General features: G+C 44.4%; 2 protein-coding genes across 10 annotated transcripts in view; one reads left to right on the plus strand and one right to left on the minus strand.

The window, feature by feature from the left end:
* The window catches only part of DNAJB4 (DnaJ heat shock protein family (Hsp40) member B4), a 48,260-nt gene extending 39,896 nt beyond the window's left edge, over positions 1–8,364 (minus strand). Inside the window, exon 1 of the mRNA XM_084637580.1 lies at positions 8,278–8,364. The gene's annotated coding sequence lies outside the window, so the exon portion shown is untranslated. The remainder of the gene's footprint in view (positions 1–8,277) is intronic.
* A 404-nt stretch (positions 8,365–8,768) lies between these two features.
* FUBP1 (far upstream element binding protein 1) overlaps positions 8,769–23,646 on the plus strand; it is a 40,380-nt gene continuing 25,502 nt past the window's right edge. Inside the window, exons 1-13 of one of the 9 annotated variants that reach the window (XM_084637807.1) lie at positions 8,769–9,084; positions 10,312–10,402; positions 11,420–11,482; positions 12,366–12,404; positions 12,790–12,829; positions 13,854–13,903; positions 13,993–14,064; positions 14,345–14,402; positions 22,031–22,193; positions 22,300–22,398; positions 22,489–22,590; positions 23,163–23,265; positions 23,354–23,454. In XM_084637807.1, coding sequence (XP_084493933.1) covers positions 8,839–9,084; positions 10,312–10,402; positions 11,420–11,482; positions 12,366–12,404; positions 12,790–12,829; positions 13,854–13,903; positions 13,993–14,064; positions 14,345–14,402; positions 22,031–22,193; positions 22,300–22,398; positions 22,489–22,590; positions 23,163–23,265; positions 23,354–23,454 — 1,227 coding nt within the window. In that variant the 5' untranslated portion in view covers positions 8,769–8,838. The remainder of the gene's footprint in view (positions 9,085–10,311; positions 10,403–11,419; positions 11,483–12,365; positions 12,405–12,789; positions 12,830–13,853; positions 13,904–13,992; positions 14,065–14,344; positions 14,403–22,030; positions 22,194–22,299; positions 22,399–22,488; positions 22,591–23,162; positions 23,266–23,353; positions 23,455–23,646) is intronic. The other 8 variants (XM_084637814.1, XM_084637808.1, XM_084637810.1 and 5 more) reach the window with 8 other exon arrangements.

Below are 23,646 nucleotides of genomic sequence, written 5' to 3' on the forward strand. Positions count from 1 at the left end.
GTGCTCCGGTGCCAAGATAGGGATATGGGTTCCGTCTATGGCCCCACCACAGTTAGGGAATCCCATTGCAGCAAAGCCATCCACTATGACCTGCACATTTCCCAGGGTCACTACCCTTGATATCAGCAGATCTTTGATTGCGTGGGCTACTTGCATCACAGCAGCCCCCACAGTAGATTTGCCTACTCCAAATTGATTCCCAACTGACCGGTAGCTGTCTGGCGTTGCAAGCTTCCACAGGGCTATCGCCACTCGCTTCTCAACTGTGAGGGCTGCTCTCATCTTGGTATTCATGCGCCTCAGTGCAGGGGAAAGCAAGTCACAAAGTTCCATGAAAGTGCCCTTACGCATGCGAAAGTTTCGCAGCCACTGGGAATCGTCCCAGACCTGCAACACTATGCGGTCCCACCAGTCTGTGCTTGTTTCCCGAGCCCAGAATCGGCGTTCCACAGCATGAACCTGCCCCATTAGCACCATGATGCATGCATTGGCAGGGCCCATGCTTTCAGAGAAATCTGTGTCCATGTCCTGATCACTCACGTGACCGTGCTGACGTCGCCTCCTCGCCCGGTATCGCTTTGCCAGGTTCTGGTGCTGCATATACTGCTGGATAATGCGTGTGGTGTTTAATGTGCTCCTAATTGCCAAAGTGAGCTGAGCGGCCTACATGCTTGCTTTGGTATGGCGTCCGCACAGAAAAAAGGCGCGGAATGATTGTCTGCCGTTGCTCTGACGGAGGGAGGGGCGACTGATGACACGGCTTACAGGGTTGGCTTCAGGGAGCTAAAATCAACAAAGGGGGTGCTTGTACATCAAGGAGTATTTCAGGCAGGACTGCACGGAGGGTTCCAATAAGAAATGGTGCACCTAAGTTATCGTTCTTATTGGAACAAGGAGGTTAGCCTGGCCTCTGATTGATACATGGCTAGATTTACCTCGCTGCACCTTCTCTGTGAGTGACTGCAGTGTGACCTAGAGGAATGAGTCCCCTAGACAGGGGAGGAGGCAAATGAGTACAAAACAAATCTGGTCTATTTCTTGTTTTGACCCACTCCATCTATCTTTTACATCTTTGGCTGGCAGTAGACGGTGCAGAAGGACTGCATGCCATCCACATCTCATGGCTGCTCGGCAGAAGATGGTACAGTACGACTGCTAGCAGTCCGTATCGCCTGCCCGCTCACCGTAAGACGGTTCAATAGGACTGACTGCAGGACTGAAGAGAATGACCTGGTCAAGTCACTCCAAATTTAGTCCCTGCGCCCATGTCTGCCCAGGCGCTCCTGATTGACCTCACAGAGGCGACCAGGAGCACCTCGGACATGACGATGACGGCTACCAGTCGTACTGTACCGTCTGCTGCCACAAGGCAAGGGGTTGCTGCTACTGTGTAGCAATGCCGTACCACGTCTGCCAGCACCCAGGAGACATAGGGTGACGGTTACCTGAGCGGGCTCCATGCTTGCAGTGGTATGGCGTCTGCACAGGTAACTCAGGAAAAAAGGGGCAAAATGATTGTCTGCCCTTCCTTTCACGGAGGGAGGGAGGGAACGGGGCCCTGATGATATGTACCCAGAACCACCCGCGACAATGTTTTAGCCCCATCAGGCATTGGGATCTCAACCCAGAATTCCAATGGGCAGCGGAGACTGCGGGAACTGTGGGATAGCTCCCCACAGTGCAACGCTCCGGAAGTCGACTCTAGCCTCGGTACTGTGAAAGCGCTCCGCCGAGTTAATGCACTTAAATCATTTTCTGTGGGGACACACACACTCGAATATATAAAACCGATTTCTAAAAAACCGACTTCTATAAATTCGACCTTATTCCGTAGTGTAGACATACCCATAGGGAAAGGGAATTGCTATTATGAGAATTAGAGATTCCCTAGCATTTAGAAACAATAGTCTTTCTTCCTTCCCTGCCTGTAGAACATGATTATTTTAATAAGCTATTTTGGTTTGTTTGCCTGTCATGTATTGAGGGAAAGAAAGCTAAGTAGAAATGAGGACAGTATTACATTTAGGTGATCATCACAGGTCAAAATAGTGCATTGGTAGGTCAAAGAGGGGAAGCGCTTTTTGCCCTGGTCAATGGGTTAGTCACTGAAGGTCATTAACAGACTCTCTTGTACCAAAAGAAAGCATGGTAGCATAACCATGTTTCGATGTGTTTTTCTGTTTCATGTGTTGATAGTAACATGTTTATACTGTATCTATTTCAGAAACACATGCAAGTAGTGACTATTCTTGTATAGCCAAATGCAAGTCAGAGCATCTAGATCAGGGGTGGGCAAACTACGGCTCACGTGCCGAATCCGGCCTGCCAGCTGTTTTAATCCAGCCCTCAAGCTCCCGCTGGGGAACGGGGTCTGGGGTTTACCCTGCTCCGGCTCTCCAGCCGGGGAGCAGTAATGGGGGCCTCTCCACGTGACTCCTGAAGGCAGCAGCATAGACACACTCCAGCCAGGGAACAGGGTTGAGGGCCACTCCATGCAGCTCTCGGAAGCAGCAGCATCGCCCCCTCCGGCTCCTACACATAGGAGTGGCTAGGGGGCTCAGCTCTGCATGCTGCCCCTGAAGCTCCCACTGGCTGGGAACTGCAGCCAATGGGAGTTGCAGGGGCAGTGCCTGCGGACAGGGCAGAGTGCAGAGCCACCTGGCTGTGCCTGGCTCTGGAGAAGGGACATGCCACTGCTTCCAGGAGCTGCTTAAAGTAAGCACTGTCCAGAGCCTGCACCCTTGAGCCTCTCCCAGTGCCCCAACCCACTGCCCCAGCCCTGATCCTCCTCCCGCCCTCCGAACCCCTCGATCCCAGCCCAGAACAACCCCCTGCACCTCCAGCCCGTACCCCCAGCCAACGCTTGCACCCCTTCCCACACCCCAGCCCGATCCCCCTCCCAAACCCTAAACTTCTCATCCCCAGCCCCACCCCAGAGCTTGCACCCCCCCCAGTCAGAGCCCTCACCACCCCCTGAACTCCTCATTTCTGGCCCCACCTCGGAGCCCACACAATCTAGACACAAGGGATCTAGACACAAGGGAAAAAACCTTAAATGAATGAGAAAAAGTTTGTTAGAGGAAAACTGCTTCTCTGTCCTAAGCAATTAGAGCAACATAAGAACTAGAGTGTCCAACTAGAATGCCAACAAGAGGCTTATAAAATTTTAAAGCAACTTGACACCAGTTGTAAAGGGCCCCATCTGAAGTACATTTACAGTGTAGGCATATATCAAGATAAAAACAGAGTAGGCAGTGGTGACATTTGCTTGAGAGTCTTCTAATAAGAGCTAGGTCTTAGATAACTTATGAAAAGTGCTATATAACAAGCACTTTACATAGGAAGACAGTATCAATATCCCTATTTTACAGATGGGGAAACTGAGGGACAGAGAAGGGGAATGACCTGCCCAGGTTCAATAAGGTCAGGGGGCAGTCAGGAATAGAACCCAAGTCTTCCAGGTCCCAGTACAGCATGCTAATAATTAGGCCATACTAGTCACCCTTCATTGTTTGGTTTACACTCCAATCTGTGCACTGCCAGTAGACTTCTGAGTAAGACTCCTGTTGCTTGTAATACAACAGGAAACACAGAGTCGAGGCCTTTAACAGGCTTTTAACTAACACAAATCAATCTTAAAATGCCCACTTTATATACATAATCTTTTAATTTCAGGGTGATTATAATGGGAAACCAATGGAATAGGCGTACAATCTCCTTTCACCTTCCTGGGATAGAATTAATTAATAGAAGCAGATAGGAAAAGGAATTCTCTTTTTCCTGGAAGAACTCCAGTTGTTCCCTCTTTATGTGTGTTACCAGTACAAGTCAATAGATCCTACTTAAATTAAAAAGCCAGTCATATTAAAAAAAATACTGTTTTCATCTAAACATCTGTTAAATAATAAAAGCACAATGTTGCCAAAGTGACAAATAAAAATGTGCAAAAATAGAAGCTACTTAACTCAAACCTAAGTTTAAATTGGAAATATATGATTTGTAACAGAAGAATACATAGCAGTAGGCCATCCCCTGGCAAGACACACCAGGTGTAAGCTATAGTACTTTCCCCGCACAAACACACACACTTAGTGGTCCAATTTAAGTATTGCTATGACTTTCTTATATTACTAGCTATTAGGGCTAAAAAGTTAGCCACGCTCTATGGCCTTCAGCCTAATCTACAGCTCATTTTTTGTCATGTTGCAACATGTTAATTGATTGCCAATTGCTTCTGGCCAAAAATGCTTGTTCCTGGCTGTGGTTCAAGAACTTCAAGGAAGGTCTATGTTAAAAACAATAGGTTTCATTTCTGCCACCTGGTTCCAAATTGACACAAGCTCAAAGAGACTTGTAACCAAGGATATGACAAATCCACTTTTTTAAAACCTTATCAGATGCTTGCTATCAACCCTCAGCATTAACTGGATACCAGATAGAGACAGGTTTCAGAGTAACAGCCGTGTTAGTCTGTATTCGCAACAAGAAAAGGAGTACTTGTGGCACCTTAGAGACTAACCAATTTATTTGAGCATAAGCTTTCGTGAGCTACAGCTCACTTTATCGGATGCATACTGTGGAAAGTATAGAAGATCTTTTTATACACACAAAGCATGAAAAAAAAATGGGTGTTTACCACTACAAAAGGTTCTCTCTCCCCCCCACCCCACTCTCCTGTTGGTAATAGCTTATCTAAAGATAAAGACACTGACACTACAGAAGTTAGTAAGCCTGGTCCTTTTGAGCACTGGAAAGTGGGCGGGCGCTAGCTCGCCCACTGCTAAAAGCCCCTCCCCGGCCTAGGGAGAAGCTACTGGACCCAGAATCCAACCAAGTTCAGGGGACAACAAAGGCAATAATGGGAACAGGCGTGGGGGTCAAAGGGCCAAAACTAGGGAAACAGAAGGGGACACCATCAGAGAACCCCAGACAGCACCCACTGCTCCTCAAAGGCATCAAGAGAGCCGGCGGATGCTGCCCAGAGGAACTGGGGCTGTAGTGTGGTGCACTGAAGATACCTATGTGCCAGAGTCTCCCTCACACCACAGAAAGGACAGGCTTCAGGGACAGAGGTGCACCGCGCCAAGTACATGACCATGCTCACAGCCCCATATAGGAGCCGGCAGCTGATATCCCTGGCAGGCCGCAGGACTATATTGGAATATAAGCTGGCCCATCGGGGTTCCCCACCCTCCACTGCTGGTAAAAGATCCCGCCATTTGGTATCTGGGTGGGACACGAGGGTGGGGAAATGAAGCGTGTGCAGCACGAGCACATACAGATGGTCTCTTGGCACGGTTCAAAAACGGACTGGCTGCAAGACACGCAGCTGGCTCAGGGTATGAGGAGGGGGAGGCCGGGAAGGCTCGTGGGGTAGGGGGCCGATGGAAAGATCCGGAGGACCTGGAGTGAGAGGCAGGCAGGGCACACCTTCTTGCAGGACTGGCTCGAGGAAAACGAGCTATGGGGGGCAGGGCTGCCTCCACGTCCTGGAGAACGTGCCGGGGGTTTTTAAGGGTGGAGAGCCCCATGAGCTGACCAAGCACCAGGGGATCCACCCAACCCCCCCAAGATGTAGTCCAGGAGCTCTCTGATCACGGTGACTCCCGCCAGGACCAACCTCTAGCACACCAAGGGGGACTCCACCATCTGCACACAGAGCTGAAGATTGGTAGCAGGGGCTCCATAAGAAGATCTACCTCCTTGGTAGCCGCCATGGACCTGGTTGCTGAAACCAGCCTCCAGGTCCAGAGAAAGTCCTGGTAGAAGACCGGCAGCTCAGAGAGGTCTCACAGAAGACCTCTTGGATGGAGGAAAAAGAGCTGCCGGTCATATCAGAGCTCTCACAGGCGGCAGAGGAATGCATGTGCCAATATGCTCCATGCCAAGCCGCTTGCACTATAAAGGAGTCTCTGCAGAGCCTGGAGGCGGAAGACATGGACCTGTATGTGCATGCACATCAGGCCCTGTCCTCCCTCCTTCAGGGGAAGATAGAGAACCCCTGCAGAGATCCAGTGCAGTCCTGGCCAAAAAAATCCTCCAGACCCAACCTCTGGCCAGGAACCCCAGTGGCGGGCACAGGTTGTTGAGCCGGTGCCAGTGCATGGACAGGACCAATTGGTTAAGCACCAGCACGCTCCCCTGGAGGGAGAGGTACTGGAGCAGTCCTGTTCAGCCCCGCAGCCACCCTGCCCTCTAAACCTTGCCAGTTCTCCTGCGGAGATGGATGTGTGGCAGAAAGGTAAATACCAAGATAGAGCAGCGGACCCATGCTCCACCGGATGACCTGAAGTGTGGGTGGGAGGGAGGGAGCTCACCTGCCACCCAGACAGAGCTCTTGACCCAGCTGACCTGGGCGGAGGAGGCTGCTGAATAAATAGCTTGTCAAGCCTCCACCTGCACCAGGTCGTCCAGGTCCTGGACCATGAGAAGCACGTCATTGGCATACACTACCAGGACCAGCCTCACCTCCGGCTCATGCAGCACCAACCCCGTCAACCTCTTACGAAGGAGACGGGCTCAACGGCCAGAGTATACAGCTGACTCCTTGCCCAAAGCTCACAGGTGCCGTCAAGAGCCAGTTGAGTCTGATTAAACACTGTACAGAAGCATACAGCACCTGGAGAAACCCTACAAACTGAGGCCTGAAGCCGAATGCCCACAGAGCACCCAGGACACACCTTTGGTCCATCCAGTCGAACACCTTCTCCTGATCCAAGGACAAGAGGGTGAACGACAGACCATCCCTACACCCAAGCTCTAAGAGATCCCGGACCAGGTAAAGATTATCAAAGATGGTACAGCCTGGGGTGGTGTAGGTCTGGTCAGGATGGACCAGGTCCGCCAGCACAGACTGCAACCGCAGTGAGATGGCCTTTGCTATGACCTTGTAGTCTGTGCTGAGGAGGAAGATGGGATGCCAGTTCCGGAGATTGCAGAGGTCCCCCTTCATTGGCAGCAAGGCTAGCACTGCGCACCTGCATGACTGGGGGAGGATCCTGCTCTCCAATCACTTGGCCCAGACGGTGGACAAGGACGTCCCAGAACATGCGGCAGAACTCCACGGTCAGCCCGTCCATGCCCAGAAATTTATTAGTGGGCATGAGATAGAGGGCTTCCAAGAACTTGGCCAGAGTGAGAGGCAGCGCCAGCCGGTCCCGATCGCCCATGCTGACCGTTGGGAGTTTGTCCCAAAGCACTCGGCAAGCATTGGCAGGATCTGGGGAGAAAAGGCCAGCATAGAAGGCCTGGGCCCTCTCGCACATCTCCACTGGATCCTTGAGAGGGGTACCATCAGCTGCCAAAAGGCAGATGACATGCTTCTTAACCTCCCGTCTTCTACTCCAGGGCATAGAAGAAGCGGGAGCCACGATCCATCTCCTGCAGGAGCTGAAGCCTAGTAGGAAGATGCTAGAATCAACAGAGCACACCATCCTGAAAAAGGAATATCCTAAAAAGAAATCAAAAATAGTTCTGACTGAATGAGAGTAGTTAAATGCCAAGGCAAGGGGCACAAAGAATTCAGTGGTGGTACATCTTAAAAAGCCAGGTTGCATTTAGCTGAAAAGAGAGGCCACGCTAGAGAAAGAGTCATAAACCCCTAAAGAACAACCTAGGCTTTTGATCCCCTCCACCCCCACCTTGGCTGGCATGCCAAGCAAAGACGTCTGAGGTCCTGAGCTGGTCAGAATAGCTCTGCATATCCTGCAGGCTCACCTCCCCAGGCTGCAGCGAACAACCACCACCGCGGCTGTCTCTTGAGGCGCTGCCAGTTTCCTCAACCCTCGCTGCGGCGCGGCCCCGCAGGCCTCCGGCCCCATCCCTCCTCCCGTCGCAATGAAGCGCTCGTTCGAGGTAGCCTGAGCGCGTTACACGGGGGTGATATTTGCTCCGTCACCGCGCTCAACAGCAACGCCAGTTTACAAGCCGCCGCCCCCGCCACAACCCCCCCCGCAGCGCTGCAAGCCCCACGCCCAGCGGGCTGACCGGCTTCGCTGCACCCGCTTTCGGCGGCAGTCACCTGGCAAGTGATACTTCTCCTCCCCAGGGGCACCACCCCAGCATGCCCCGGGGGGCAGCCCCAGAGCCGCGCAAGGAGCTCTGCGCCCCCCGATGTCACCCCCCGATGGAACTCGGGGGGGGGGCGGACTGTGCCCTGGAGGCAACGAGCTCCCTCAGCATGGGGCAAGCGCCCAAGGGGTGGCGGCGGTCAGACCCCAGCGGCCTGCGAACGGCAGTAACCGCTCAGCCTCGCCCCGCTCACCCTCCCCGACTCACTGGAAGCCGCAGAAGTCTCGGTCAGCGTTAGCAGGTCGCGAGCCAACCGAGCTCCCAGCAGCCACCGCGCTCCAGCGGAGGCTGTAGCCCTAAGCGCTGAAAATTAACCTTTAAAGCTCGCGAGATCCACCTGTGCCCTTTCTGCCATCTCCCAAATCCCGAACCGATAAAAGTCATCGCGTGAAATCTTACCCCCCCCCCCCATCGTAACGCAATGGGGCCTCTTAAATCCCGTTCCAGGAAGGAACTATCGCGAGCCTTATATCCCCGCCTCTGAAGATTTCCCCCTCCACGGCCCTGAAGGACATCTCTGGAGGTCTAACTCGACCCCACACATATACTGTGAGAATGAAGTCTCACGAGATTTCCTCTTTTTCCACATGAGCCTCCACGAAATCCCACCCCTCCCTTCTAGAGGTCTCGCGAGGTTTCCTCTCCTTCCATGCCCCCCCCTCCCCTGAGCACGATGCCGCGCAGGAATGTGAAAGGCTCCCGCCCGCCGCCATTTTCTTTCTTTCTTGGCAGGCAGCGAGTAGGGCAGGAAGCGGCGGCGGAGCGGCTATGGCGGATTATTCCACGGTGCCCCCTCCTGCTTCGGGCGCGCCCGGAGGAGGAGGAGGTGGAGGTGGGGGAGTCAACGATGCCTTTAAAGACGCACTGCAGCGGGCTAGGCAGGTGTGTAATGTGGGCACCAGCCCATCGGTAGCTCCGACCCTCAGGCTCGGGGGCCTGGAAGCGGCCCCCGATAGGGCCTCCTCTGATCCTCAGCGCCGGAATCTCCCCTCTACCTATTCTGGGACAAATAGGGTGGGTCCTACGCAAATCCTTTGAAGCGTATCGGGCGGCTTCAGGGGTTTGTTCTGGGGAGGGGGCTGGCGCACGGCTGGGTCCGCTTCCCTTTCAGGGGCCTCGTTTTCCGCGCACGTTGATGGCGGTGTTATTTGTTCCCCATTCCCCGTCCTATGTACGCAGTGAGGAGGGTTTCCTCTGCCTCCCCAGCACACACAGTGGGGAGCTCCCGCAGCGCTCTTGCCCCTTCACCACACAATGGGATGCGGGGGGTCCCCTACCCCTGCTCGATCCCCGATAACCTTCCCCCTGTTCCCGCAAGCTGCGTGAAGGGAGAGGACTTTTCCCGGCCTTCTCCTGAGCCGTTTGGGGGGATGCAAATAGTGAAATCACCGCGAGTTATTGAAAACGCCTTATCCCAGGCAGCGCGCAGCCCTGGGTCACCGCCCTGCGGTGGTTGGGGAGGCGAGGGAGAAGGAGCTGCTCGTCGCAGGTTTTCGGCGAGGATCCCCCCTCGTGTTCTAAAAGGCTCAGTTTCAGTTCCATTTATTATGTTGCCTGAGGCGCTCTAGTATCCTGGTAACCTGCGCAAACTAGTTTGGAAGTGTTGGGTTCGTGGGTCGTGAGCTAAAACTACAAGTTTCCCTTGAGTACTCTTACGTCCTTTAGTTTTACTTTTAGCTTGATTTGCACATTTGTCGTTTTTTCAGTTGTTGGCTGCACATAAGACTTCATTTGGTAACAAGCAAGATGTAACTTTACACAGTATTTATAAAGGAAAAGTCAGATAATGCACTTAATGAGATTTAAGGTGATCTTGCTAGGAGTTGGGTTCTCTGTTAGGCAACTCAACCTGTTTTAATGAGATGTAAAATCTCAATGACTTTGTGGGAAAATACATGGTGCTGCCATTTCTACATGCAGCAGTCTCTTCTACTTCCTCCATGGGTGTAACCTCATGAGTACAACAGCTTCCTTTTATTAAAGAGAAATCTGTAACAATGCAAAATGCTTTTTAAATGCCCTTCTTAAAGCAAAATGATCATTTGATCAAGAGTGCTCAAAGATGATATGCAAAGAGAGGGACTTTTTTTGTCTTTAAGATATATATTGTTTTTAATATATATATTTTTTAAAGCTTCACTAGGTCCTCCAGCAAAACTAGGGCAAACCAGGACTGATACTTTTTACCTTGCAGATCAAAAACATCTCATGTTTGTTTTCATTATTTTTTCTTTTATCTAGATTGCAGCGAAAATTGGAGGTGATGGAGGGACATCAATGAATTCAAATGATTATGGTTATGGAGGACAAAAAAGACCTCTTGAGGATGGAGGTATGATGTCAGTAAATGTGTTTACTACCTTAATTCATTTTTTTTCATGGCAGCGGTGTTAAAAACGTCATAAATTTTCCACAGAAACAATAGTATAGATCCATATTGTACCGACATGTGATCTCTTTAAAGAACACCACACGCTTTTCCAATTTGGTTTTAATATGGATTTTTGTTTAGGAATCAGTGGTGCTATTTCGGTCTTAAATCTGAAGTTTGTGTAAATCAATTCTTAGACCATTATCTAACCTCTTGTACTGACATGATGCTGTAAATTTTAAGAGGAGAACCCATGCGTAAGGTAGGTGAAATATAAATAATTTTGAAGATACCTTTATTCAGGTACATTGCTGAAATCTTTTATTCACTGTTAAGGTGTTGAAGGTGGTCACCTTTCAAACCTGTGCTTGGTTGACATCTGATTTATTATTGAAGGTACAGCATCTGGTAAACTACTTTTAATGCATTTCATTGTAAAGGCATAGGACTTTAAAAAAAAAAAAAAAAGACAGGAAAATAAAAATTCTACTTATTAGACTTGGCTAAATCTTTTACTAACTTCAGCATACAGCACGCATGAACCCTGATAAGATCATGCTGTAATATTTCCTCTACTTTTGTTGCGGTTTCCACTTTTTGACTTGCTTTACGTTGCAGAAAAGTTTGCTACTGAATTGTGTTGCGTGTCTTCTGATTTTTACTACACAACTAGTGTGAACTTAACAGGGTTTGATACGTTTAATATACACACCTAATCCTGACTAAATTATGGAGAGAAACTTCTGAACTTGGAGGTGTTGAAAATACTTCGTTAGGTCTATATGAGTTGTGACTTTTTTTTTCCTTTAAGAGGATTGTGACTCAGTTTACAGAATGTAACTAAGGCTTTAGACCAGGAGTTCTTGTGTTCTTTATTAAAGTGTTTTTCTATTAATAGTGAGGTTTTTAATATACAAAAAATGAGCTAATGATGCTTCAGATGATGTATGTAATGTATTCTTTTTATTTTATGTGTAGATGGCTCTTGGACAAGTCCGAGCAGTACAACACACTGGGAGGGAATGCCCTCTCCTTTTAAAGGCAGGAATTTTTATTTATTACCTGTGTTTAGTATGTAAACGTGAAATAAACTAGTGGATCTTTTGAAATGGATGACACAAATATTCCTTGGATTATGTGTCTGACTTTTTGCTACACATAAATTATGATGGTTCATCGCATAACTTTGAATTTGGGGTGGGGAAGGAAACATCTGAAGTAGTCTTTTCAGATATAGGTTGTCTATACCTTTCATTTCGCTTACTTGTACAAAAAGGATTTTGGATGGTAGTGATAGAGTTGCTTTGAATCTTTTTTTTCTTTTTTCTTTTTCTTTTTTTTTTTTTTTTTTTTGAAGTTTTATGCTGTGAAATGCTTGATATTTGGATAGGAATTTCATACCACAGTTCAGACTCAGATTGCATTGCAGTGGGATTATTGTTGCTTCTTCAATTTTGATATTCTGTGTAGATTTGTGGTCACTTGTCAGATTTTTTTTAAGCCATTGTTTATTTTCATACTGATTTTGGTGGACTTTTTTCTTCAGTTCTTACTGTAGAAGCATCATTAGCTTGAGAAGCCAGTTATTAGGAGCATAGTTAAATGTCGTTGCTTGTCTTAGCAAAGTTTCATTGACTGTTTATGGATATCCAATCTACAATATGTTTCTAAAACTGTGCTTTTCTTAAACCACTGAATAGACAAATGGAAATACTTAACTTCTTTTCAAGTATACTAACCAAGTGCTGAATGCTTATAAGGTTTCTTTTTTATTCAGATCTATTCCCTGAAATTACCAAAACAAAAACAAATTCATTGACTTAAAAAGTACACTGGAAAAGTTACGATTCACACTATGGGACAGCCACTAGTTTAAAAGATTCTTGTTTCTTGGCAAAAAATAAAAAAAATCTTAATTTTGCAGATCAACCAGATGCTAAGAAAGTTGCTCCTCAGAATGACTGTAAGTAATTTTTATTTCATTGTGAATAAAACCTAAACAAGTGTACATTTTCAGAGCAAGGGTATGATGCAGTATTCTGGTAGGTAATGTTGGACCAGTGAGATCACGATGACTTGACCTGTATGTCTCAAGTTTCTTTAAGTAAAATAGGCTTGTTTTTGAGCAGCTTGATAGTTGTGGAATATTATGTACTAGCAACAGAGCTGAGAATCAGTTTGTCTTTTTCAGCTATACTTTTATACTACTTCTTGGCAACTTTTTTTAAAACCCAGTTTTGTCAGAAGTAGCTACAGATAGTTTGTTAGTGGGAAATGTTTGGCGTAATTGTGAGAGAATTTTGCCTTTATTTGTGAATTTAACTTTAAAAATACTTTTTTATTTGTAGCTTTTGGAACCCAGCTACCCCCGATGCATCAGCAACAAAGGTAGGAGCCATAATTAATGTTTTGTTTACAGTTGCTTTTTAGTATTGATGCATTTCCAGGCAACAACTTCAAAACTTTTCTTCCAAAAAGATAACGTTTGAACATAATAATGAAACACAATTGTTAAGTGATGCTTGTTAGAATTTAGCCACAACAGGCATAAGCTAAATATTTGAAATGTATGTAATAGGATTAGTGTCCTATCCCATATCTAGAACTGTATGGGGACTTGATATGTCATATGTGAGAGGTGTGGTCCATAGGGTCAGGCATCTGGTCTGAAGGAAAAGATTATTTTAAAAGCAAAAGGGAAAGATTTCTTAAGGGGAAAAATACTGGAGTTAACAAAATTTATGTCAAACATATCTGATCAATAACTTATGCTGCATTCTTCTCATCTTGCTTATTCCCTCTGCTGCCTCAAAAAAACCAAAACCACAAAACTAACCAACCTGCCCACATACCCTTTTAATTCTTGATATACATTTTTCTGTTTTGATCTGGAAATGGCCTATATTTTCGTATATCTGTAACATACTTCGAATGCTACATAAATAGCAATGTTTTAATAATCATGGAATATACTGGTCTTTTTCATGCCAAACAGATTTTTAGCAGAAATAATTGATCTATTATGAAGTACCTAAATCTAGTATCTAAATTTATACTATGTTAGTTAGGAATGTCATTTTTGCCTTCTAATATTACTGTTTGGTATTCTGTGTTTACAGATTGTCATTTTGGCTTTTAATTTCTGTTTAACCTGAAGGATTTCAGGTTAAAATGGGCAAAACTTCTGAAGTAAAAATGCATTCGCTTGGCCCCCGTTCAAGTCACTAGATACGGTAGATTAAGTAGATGCACCCAAAGAAAGGCATTTCCCCAAAATGTTACAGTATTTCTCTCCTCCTTGGTGTGATGGGGGGGAAGGTAGCCAGTCTTTCTATACAGATGAAAAATATTCTCTAAATTCTAAGCCAGTGTATCAACATGTTATCTTCTGTTGTATTTTGTCTTTTTTTAGGTCTGTAATGACAGAGGAGTACAAAGTTCCAGATGGAATGGTTGGATTCAGTAAGTAATATAAATATAATATACAATATAATGGAGGTCTTAACAAATGTTGCTATTGCTAGTAACATCCTTTGTTTTTATCCCTCAAGTAATTGGCAGAGGAGGAGAACAGATTTCACGCATACAGCAAGAATCTGGATGCAAAATACAGATTGCTCCTGGTAATTATTTCCTTTTGAGGTATATACATTTAGTGGTAACAAGTTTGGAACACGGAACCCTGATCGCTGGTTTTTCAACTAAATTTACTCTCACCTTTAACAACTGGGAATAGGTACAAGTCATTAAAGTGCAAAACAGTCCTAAATCTTGAGACCATGATTTTATGGGTTTAGTGAGCTGTTAAAACTTCTCACAGCACACTTTTCTATTTACTTAGCTACTGATTCCTTGCAAGTTAAACAGAATTGTTAAATCTGTTTCATTTTACAAACTTTATAGATAGCGGTGGCCTGCCTGATAGATCTTGCATGTTAACTGGAACACCCGAGTCTGTTCAGTAAGTACATTGTTTAATATTTTTAGATCTAAAAATATTTTGAAATATATCATATGACTCCTATACAGTGAGGTGACAATAACTAGGCTTGGAAGGATTCAGTTTTTATTGGTAAACATACAGCACACAGAATCTGACAGTGTTTCCATTGATGATTAAAATTTACAGATAGGCAAAAAAAGAAAAATGCTTGAGAGAATTTAAGGATATTTCATTTGCATACTCTGTCATGTGCTATTGACAGTTTGTGTTTTAACAGTTATAAAGCTTTAATTTTTTGAATCTGAGCGTTTACTCTCATTAAGTAACTATACTGACCCCCTGTTGTCTTGGGGGGACGGGATAATTTCCCACAACTCTGAAAATTTAAATAGATCATCTAGAGAAATGCTTAAAAATAAGAATTGAATTCTGCTGAGCCCAAATATAACCATTCAACTGTTAAAATGAAGTAACTCCCTTTTCTTGCAATCAGATCTATGCTGATGGATCAGACCCTAAGGATATTATTAAATCAAGGATGAAACATGTGATCTTTATATTATCAAGATCTGACAGAACAATGCAACTGGACCAATTTTGGCTAGTAATTATTCTACTATGAAATCATTCTATTATGAAACTGTACATTAGTTTCAGCATGGGTACAAAGTGGGGGGTCAGAGTGGTGGTGTCCATTTCATTTGATTTTATGTTGGTATGTAATTTGCTGGATGAAATTAATATTGAAGTGTGTTTTGGATGATTAGTAGGGCTTGGTTGATTAGTAGGACAGTCATAAATTGAGTTCCCTTACTATTTTTCTTACTGCCATAATGTTAACAGTAATTTGAATTTGATCTGTTGCAAAGTAATTTAGTTTACTATATGTCACTAAGCAAAAAGACATTAACATTTATTGAACATACGTAAAAAAGGGGGAGGGGGAGCCTAGAACATATGCTCTTTTTTTTTTTAACTTTGAAAGGGTCTTATGCCTTTCCTCAAATTGGCCTGCTCAGGAATAGTTTTTTAGTGGACCAGCTGATCACAACAAAATGTTACAAGATTAGATTCACTCTGGCTGGATAGAATAAGCACTTATTAGTCAGAAGACAAAATTGATAAAGAAGGAACTGGAATTAGGTGGGTGTGGAAATTTCTCCATTGAGGAGTAATAGTAGAAACCCTAAAAAGAAAAGGAGTACTTGTGGCACCTTAGACACTAACAGATTTATTTGAGCATAAGCTTTCGTGAGCGACAGCTCACAACCCTAGTTTCTCTTCTTTGAAGTTACTCAAGGCACAGTCATGGGTATGTTGTTGTTCAGTCAAAACATTTAGGATTTTAAAAGAAGGCCCAATGGCATGAAGATAAACGTGGTCCTATTATATAGTAGCTGTGGGAGTAATCATGGTGGTACTTGGTAAATCAAGGCTTTCCAGTACACAAGACGTAAGCTTTTAGCTGAGACAGAGATGTTTAGATGCTGCCTAGTCTGAATCCTTACATGTCTTTATGGTTTAGATCAGTGGTTCTCAAAGCCAGTCCACTGCTTGTTCAGGGAAAGCCCCTGGCCGGCTGGACCGGTTTATTTACCTGCCGCATCGGCAGGTTCGGCCGATCGCAGCTACCACTGGCTGCGGTTCGCCGCTCCAGGCCAATGGGGGCTGTGGGAAGGATGGCCAGTACATCCCTTGGCCCACGTCGCTTCCCACAGCCCCCGTTGGCCTGTAGCGGCGAATCACAGCCAGTGGGAGCCACGATCGGCCGAACCTGCTGACGCGGCAGGTAAACAAACCGGTCTGGCCCACCAGGGGCTTTCCCTGAACAAGCGGCGGACCGGCTTTGAGAACCACTGGTTTAGATGACCTGTACCTATTGATAGAAGACTTGCATCAGCAGAGAGAATTTTCACCATCCTGTGCTGTGGTGGGTTAAGCTGTGAAATTACACTTTGTCTGGCATATCAGCAGCAGAGTATATTCTAGTTGAATGCTGGAAAGTCTAGTGCCGAGATTCTCGAACTGTGGTCCACGGACTCCATTCAGGTGGTCCCCGGATAGTTCCCCTCTAAGGTGTGCGCCTGGCTGGCTGCACATGAGAATGAAGGGCCACCCACCTAATTAGTGGAGCTGCGCAGGTGTGGTTCCACTAATTAGATGCCTGGACCCTGGAGAAGATGCACATATAAGGTGAGGTGGTGGCCTTTGGAGGAATAGGTGGGAGGGGGAAGTGGAGTGAGACGAAGGTGGTGGTGGGAGGGGATTTGGGATGTGCAGGACTGCGGCAGCCAGAGAAAGAGACGACTTTCCCTAGCTTCAGGCTGCAGCTGCCGGGGAGAGATCCCCCTCCTTCCAATTCCCAGCTTGGGGGCTGTGGCAGCGGGGGAGAGAGGGCACCTCCATCGTATTAGAAAGGTAAGACTGCTGGTACTAAAATATGAGTTGTGTGTTTTTATTTGTAGAAGAAAAAAAACACGTTAATTACTGTTAAGGTTTTTTTATATAGCGCTTTTATCCAAAGAGCTTTATAATAGTTAACTAATGGTACAAACAACATTTGGAAAGATCATTAAGTGGTTCACCGAGACCCTCAGCAATTTTCAAGTGGTCTGCAGTAAAAAAAGTGTGAGAACCACTGGTCTAGTTGATGTGGCCAGCCCTAGCTGTTAGTGTTGAGCGGTTTTCTTTCAATTTAATTGAAAAGTTAATGTGTATCCAGGCTTATTTGTCCAGCACTGTAAAGGCAGTGTCAATGTGGGAGACTGTTGCCTCTGAGTCTAATTTACTCTGGTTTTGTTTGAGGAGATGTTAGATGGAATGGATTTTTGTCCCAGTGCCTGTGTGCTAGCCCCCTGTGCTCTTACATTTTTGGTAAGGCCTGCTGGGAGATCTGGGGTCAGTTGATGGCAGTTGGTATTGCTCTTTGGAAATCCATCCATTTTTCAGTAACTGTGGCGGGTTCGCTCTTCAGGAAGCTATCTCTTAATGTGAATATTCTTGCCAGTTATCTACTGTGACCATAATTTGGGGGCAGATGTTTGAGAGAGGTATTGTAGCAATTTCAGTCCTAACTTTATCTTTGATCTGGACAAATGTGGTTTAGACTGGGGTTAAAAACAGACTTACTGTTGTCCATCCACCTAAAAAGGATCCATGCTGATCTTGTTAAATGACATCTGCAGCCGTTGTTATCAATATGGGGCAGCAGCTACCTATCCAAATTTAGAATTACAACTGAATTTTTTACAAGCTTTATTTTGGTATTTGTGTAAAATTTAACATACAAAGAGAAATACCTTCCTGAAGATTGACAGTCTGTTTATCTTGGCCACAGTCTATGAAATTTGAAATTAATTGGATAAGAGGTTTTGTCAATTATGACATGCAAAGAATTTCACCAGAGTTTAAATTTTTTTTTTTTGATAGTTATAGTATTTAAAGAGAGAGAGAAGTTTTAAATTATGGTTTACTGGATTCATCAAGCTGAGCTATAATGCACAGAACCTAGAACCTAAGATGAGGTGATGGATTTTTAAAAAATAGTTTTGTAAATAGCAGTGTTAGTGACTGGGCTTCGCCATATTCCTCTGTGTAGGAATTGGTGAGCCCTTCAGCTGTTGTACTTGCTAGCATTAAAGTGCCTCATTTTATCTTAGAGTCCTGACTCTGTGTTTGTTTGGCTAATACAGGGAAGGCTACCCTCCCAACCCTAGACGGGAGGGAAACTCTTTTTCCCTAACATTAGCATGGGTTGTTGAGAACTGAAGAGCTGATTTTTGGTTCCTGCAGCTTCTGAAAGAGTGCTGGGAATCAGAAAGAGCCAGGTTTGGGGACAGGTTTGTTTTCCTCTTTGGATTTTTTTGCACAGAACCTGGGGAGGAAAGCATATTCCTAAATATCCATTTTCAGATCTTTGGGGGTTTTTTTTGTTTTTTAATGTAAATTTGAATCGGAATTACCTGACTCTTTAAACGATGGTTGTTGGTAAACTAAAATATTATAAAAATATTTATTTGACCTGTTATTGGATGTATTCATTAGTGCTTCTTGCAGCAATAAAGGAACAATTACTTTTTCTTCCCACAGGACTCAGTAGGCTTTAGTTATGCAGAGTTGCCTCTTGTTACACTCAACAGGAGAGTATGCTTAGGCCTGTGGAGAAGAGTTGCAGCCTGCTGTGTAACCATTGTGAAATCTGGGCATCCTTATCAAACCCAGATAATGCAGTCTGTGCTCTTCTAAAGTCCTTACATTATAAGGACCTTGCTGGGAAAATAATTGGTTTAAAAATATTAGAGAGTAGAAGTAATGTTGAAATGTCTGAGGAAGTACCTGGTGTGAAGATGTTAGACATATGGCCCACGAGCTGCAGCTTGGACATTTTTTGAACCCCTTCCCCTTGTTCCACCATCCCCAGCTGCCTGTCTGCTGCTGTTCAGAAGGACTGTGAGGGAAGCATACCCAAGTGGGAGGAGGTGAGGTGAGGTGGAACCTTATTTCCTGATTGGACACAGACAATGAGACCTTTCCCTCCCTGTGTGTGATGGCACAATGCCCCAGAGCTGGGACTCATAGGAGGCTCTGTTTGAATCTCCTCCTTCCAGCCTTCTGGGAAAGGGCCCTTCCCCGTCTCATGCCCTGGAGCATCTCAACATGGATTGATCTGATTTCTCTCCCCTTGTGTTCAGACCAGTGGGTCTCAAACTTTTTTTTAGAGGTGACCCCTTTGACACAGCAAGCCTCTGAGTGCGACACCCCCTAATAAGCTAAACACACTTTTTAAATATATTTAACACCATTTTAAATGCTGGAGGCAAGCGGGGTTTGGGGTGGAGGTTGACAGCTCGCGACCTTGTATGTAATAACCTCACAAGCCCCTGAGGGGGTCCCGACCCCCAGTTTGAGAACCCCTGGTTCAGACTATTCCCAACTGCTTCTCTGGATATCTGTTCCTAGATGTCCCTGACTACTTCTTTCTTTAATTGTCAACAATTTTATTTTTGTTTATTTCCATTTCAGCTTTTCTCTCTTTATTTCCATTTCAGCTCCTTCCTCCTCTCCTTAAGCCAGTATTTCTCTCTACAACATTTCTAAAATCTTCCTACTCCTTACTCTCTCTGCTAATAGTCTCCTTCTGTTTTGTAGTGATCTTAATTTGGATTTTAAGCAGTTTGGGACAGGGAATACATTTTTTTCTATATAATAAAACTAGATTTATGGTAAATTTATAGTAAATATTAATCTGTAAATCCCTAAACAGTTTGAAACCAAGATAGCTGAAAGAATGCCCCTCTCCCTACATCCCAGTAGTTGAGTTCTTCTGGGACAGTGGTTCTCAACCAGGGGTCCGGGGTCCCCAGGGGCCGCGAGTAGATTTTGGAGGGGTGCCAAGCAGGGTCAGCGTTAAGATTCACTGGGGCTCAGGGCAGACAGCCAAAGCTCCACTGCATGGTCTGAAGCCTGGTTACTTGAGCCCTGCCATTCATGGCTGAAGCTGAAGCCTGAGCAATGTAGCTGTGCAGGGATCCTGTGGCATGGGGCCCCAGGCAATTGCCCCGCTTACTATCCCCCTAGCTACGGCCCTCACTTTTATATGCAAAAATCAGTTGTGGTGGTGTATGTAGGCCATGGAGTTTTTAGCGCTTGTTTGTGGGATTCAGAAAGAAAAAGGTTGAGAATTTCTGTTCTAGGTCACTCTAGGTGTCTGTTATTAAGGTTAAACATTACAAGACTGGCGGTAGGTCACTCTCAGTGGAAGATGCAGGGAACCTGATCTTTTCAACGGTACAAAAGCCTGAGCTTCAGGTCACGGTGCAGGACCTCTTTGTTTGGTCAGGCCTTTGACTCTTGCCTGTATGTTATCTTAATAAGTAGGAGTTTAGAATTTCAGACTTCTGTTGTGAAATTTAGTTTTAGTGACTGTCTTTGGCGATAGTAAGGTGGTGAGGCAATAATTGTCCTCAGTTTCTAAATAAACTGATTCCCAAATGACTTCTAAAGGGAAAAGTAGAAATTTTCAGTTTATTTTTTATGTTCGATTGTTATATTGTTTGTTTCCTATTTAGCTAGTTCATGGCACACAGTGGAACCTCGGAGTTACGAACACCTCAGAAATGGAGATTGTAACTTTGAAATGTTTGAAACTCTGAATAAAACGTTATGATGGTTCTTTCAAAAGTTTCCAGCTGAACAATGACGTAATATAGCTTGGAAACTTCACTATGCAGAAGAAAAATGCTGCTTTCCCTTTATTTTTTAGTAATTTACGTTTAACACAGTACTGTACTATATTTGCTGCCTTTTTTTTTTTTTTTTTTTTGGCCTCTGCTGTTGCCTGATTGTGTACTTCTGGTTCCAAACGAGATGTGTGGTTGACTGGTCAGTTTGTAACTCTGGTGTTCAAAACTTTGCGGGTCTACTATATATATTTAAGGCAGTTTTTTAGTAATGTTTATCTTTGTAATTTGTTGGTATTGTTGGAATGTTTCTTCTTGTACTAGAAAAATGGAAGTGACTATTGATAAACATTGACAACTTTAAATTGGAAACAAATTTATGGAACAAGGACAGGCAAATGAGAATGTAGGAGGATTTCTCCTTGTATGACGAATGCGCCAAAAAATTAAGACATTTTTGGAAAGCCCTTAGAGATTTCATAAGGAAGATGATAGGTTGTCCAATAACCCCTGGGTGCTTTTGTTAAATTGTCCTTAAAACTCAGCATCTTATAAAAGCCATAAGGAACTAAAAACTTATCCCCTAACTGCAACTAGAATTACTGTAGCATGGTGGTGGAAGACCCTACTGTCTGGTATTGAAAAGTGTGCAAAATTCTGGTGCTAGAAAAGGTAAATCAGAGTGCTACAGGGGAGAAGGAAAAAGGGTAACTACCTAGAAGTCTGGTGGAACTTCTTGAAATTTGCTGAAAGAAGGTTATCAGCCACACCATATCTGATAGTTTGAGAACTTGTTTTAATGCTGAGGAAGGAGGAAACATCTTCAGCAATAGTCCAAATTAAATTAAAAATTGAGATATTAAAGGAAGGGAAAAGGAGAAGCTTAATATCATGTAGAGTTTTGCTAGGACAACTAGTAAACAAGTAAGAAAAACAGGTGGGCCTAAATACAAGATAATGAAAGACTTTTTAGCAGACTCTACCGACAGACAACACAGAAGAGGAAAGTAGAAAAGCATCAGCCACAATATCTGCTCAGTGCCATAAAGCTGAAGAAAGTGACTGGTAATAAGTCTCGTCAGTACAGTTTCAGGGACTTGGATATTTGGTCACAAGTTCACGTTCTTATTTCACATTATATAATTGGGCGTCTAAACCAGTACAGTTGTTTACTCTTCTTTTTAGAACTCTTAATAGGATGTGAATCGATCACATTCACATGTTCACACTGAGCTCATCTTCATGGAGTCTCACATAAAGATGTTAAGAGAAGCTAGACTGGGAAGGCATCCTGTAGCATTTGATAAATACAGCTCTTATGGATATCAACATATATAAATGTCTATTAAAATTTTAATGAAGAAACTTTTTGAAATGGCTGCGTGAAATGATTTTTTCCAACCGGAACAATGCGCAGTTCATAATACATTTAGCAGTAACAGTGTGTGTGTCCGTCTGTCCTCACAGGTCTGCAAAGAGACTGCTTGATCAGATAGTTGAAAAGGGAAGACCTACACCTGGCTTTCATCATGGTGATGGACCAGGAAATGCTGTCCAAGAAATTATGATTCCAGCTAGTAAGGCAGGATTAGTTATTGGAAAAGGTGGAGAGACCATTAAGCAACTTCAGGTAAGTTTTAAACGTGGGGGTGTGTGTGTGTGTGTATGTGTGAAAGAGAGAGAGAGAGGTCAGAATTTGGAATTGCATGGAAATTCAATTTTATATTGTCAAATAGGAACGAGCAGGAGTCAAAATGGTCATGATTCAAGATGGGCCACAGAACACTGGTGCAGACAAACCTCTTAGGATTACAGGAGACCCTTACAAAGTTCAAGTAAGGAGTTTGTTTCCAGCTTTATCTTTTTTATGTATACAAAACAGTTTTAAAATTATAGAATCTAAAATACATTTTTTTCTTCTTTAGCAAGCCAAGGAAATGGTGTTGGAGCTGATTCGTGATCAAGGTGGCTTTAGAGAGGCGCGCAATGAATATGGGTCAAGAATAGGAGGAAATGAAGGGATAGATGTACGTATGGTTGAAAATCTATTTTTCACTATGTACTTTGAGAGTGTTTAATAACGTTAAAAGCTCTTAACTGTATCCCAAAGTGGTTATGGCACATAGGTATCACTTGCTCACCACTGAAATACTACCACCTCTTTGTGGAATGCAGCAGCCATCTTGTGCCATCAATAAAGTACAGCAGTTTCTGTTGCTTTGGAGGGGTTTTATTGTAAAAGTCATGGCATTGTAAATGACCGTGAGTGGTGAGGGTTCCTGTTGGAGATACCGTTCAATGACACCAGTATCCTAGGCCCCCTAACACCTTGTTCAGGCACTGACTGGGAGAAAACCACTATCTGCTGAAGTGATGCCTCTATCACAACCTGTGGTGTCTAGAATTTATTTCCCCTTTTTTTGGCCATCCTATCCATTTACTAGCTAGGATCATGATTCTGTAGTTGCTTAGATTTGACAGGATTGCAGGCTGAGGTGGTATGGTTGGTGACCAGTTCAGTTTTCCAGTATACCTTTTTATTGTGGCTTTTGGTTGGAATATTTGTTGTTTCAAGATATTGATGATGTATTCTCTTAAGGTCCCAATACCACGATTTGCTGTTGGTATTGTAATTGGAAGAAATGGAGAGATGATCAAAAAGATACAGAATGATGCTGGTGTTAGAATCCAGTTTAAGCCAGGTGAGTGGTGTGAGTGTAAATGTTGATCAACTTAGCTTTATTTTTAAGTAAAACATGGCTTGATTTAAATATTACATTCTTATTCCAGATGATGGAACAACTCCAGATAGAATAGCCCAAATTACAGGACCTCCGGACAGATGTCAACATGCTGCAGAAATTATTACAGACCTTCTTCGAAGTGTCCAGGTTAGCTAATATTTATATTTTGTGCAAAAAATAAAATTTCAGCTTGAGTTAGGAAAAACCCACATTTTAGCCATCTGTCCATTTTAATAACCTTACTTAATGGTCGTATTTGGTTGGGTCTGTGTGGAAAACTGACCATGGACTATAAAACATACTTGTTCGCAGTTCTTGTTTGCAGTCAGTGAGGTGGTT

This window comes from Lepidochelys olivacea, assembly GCF_965140295.1.
Source record: "Lepidochelys olivacea isolate rLepOli2 genome assembly, chromosome: 8".
In the NCBI taxonomy this organism is placed as follows: domain Eukaryota; kingdom Metazoa; phylum Chordata; order Testudines; family Cheloniidae; genus Lepidochelys; species Lepidochelys olivacea.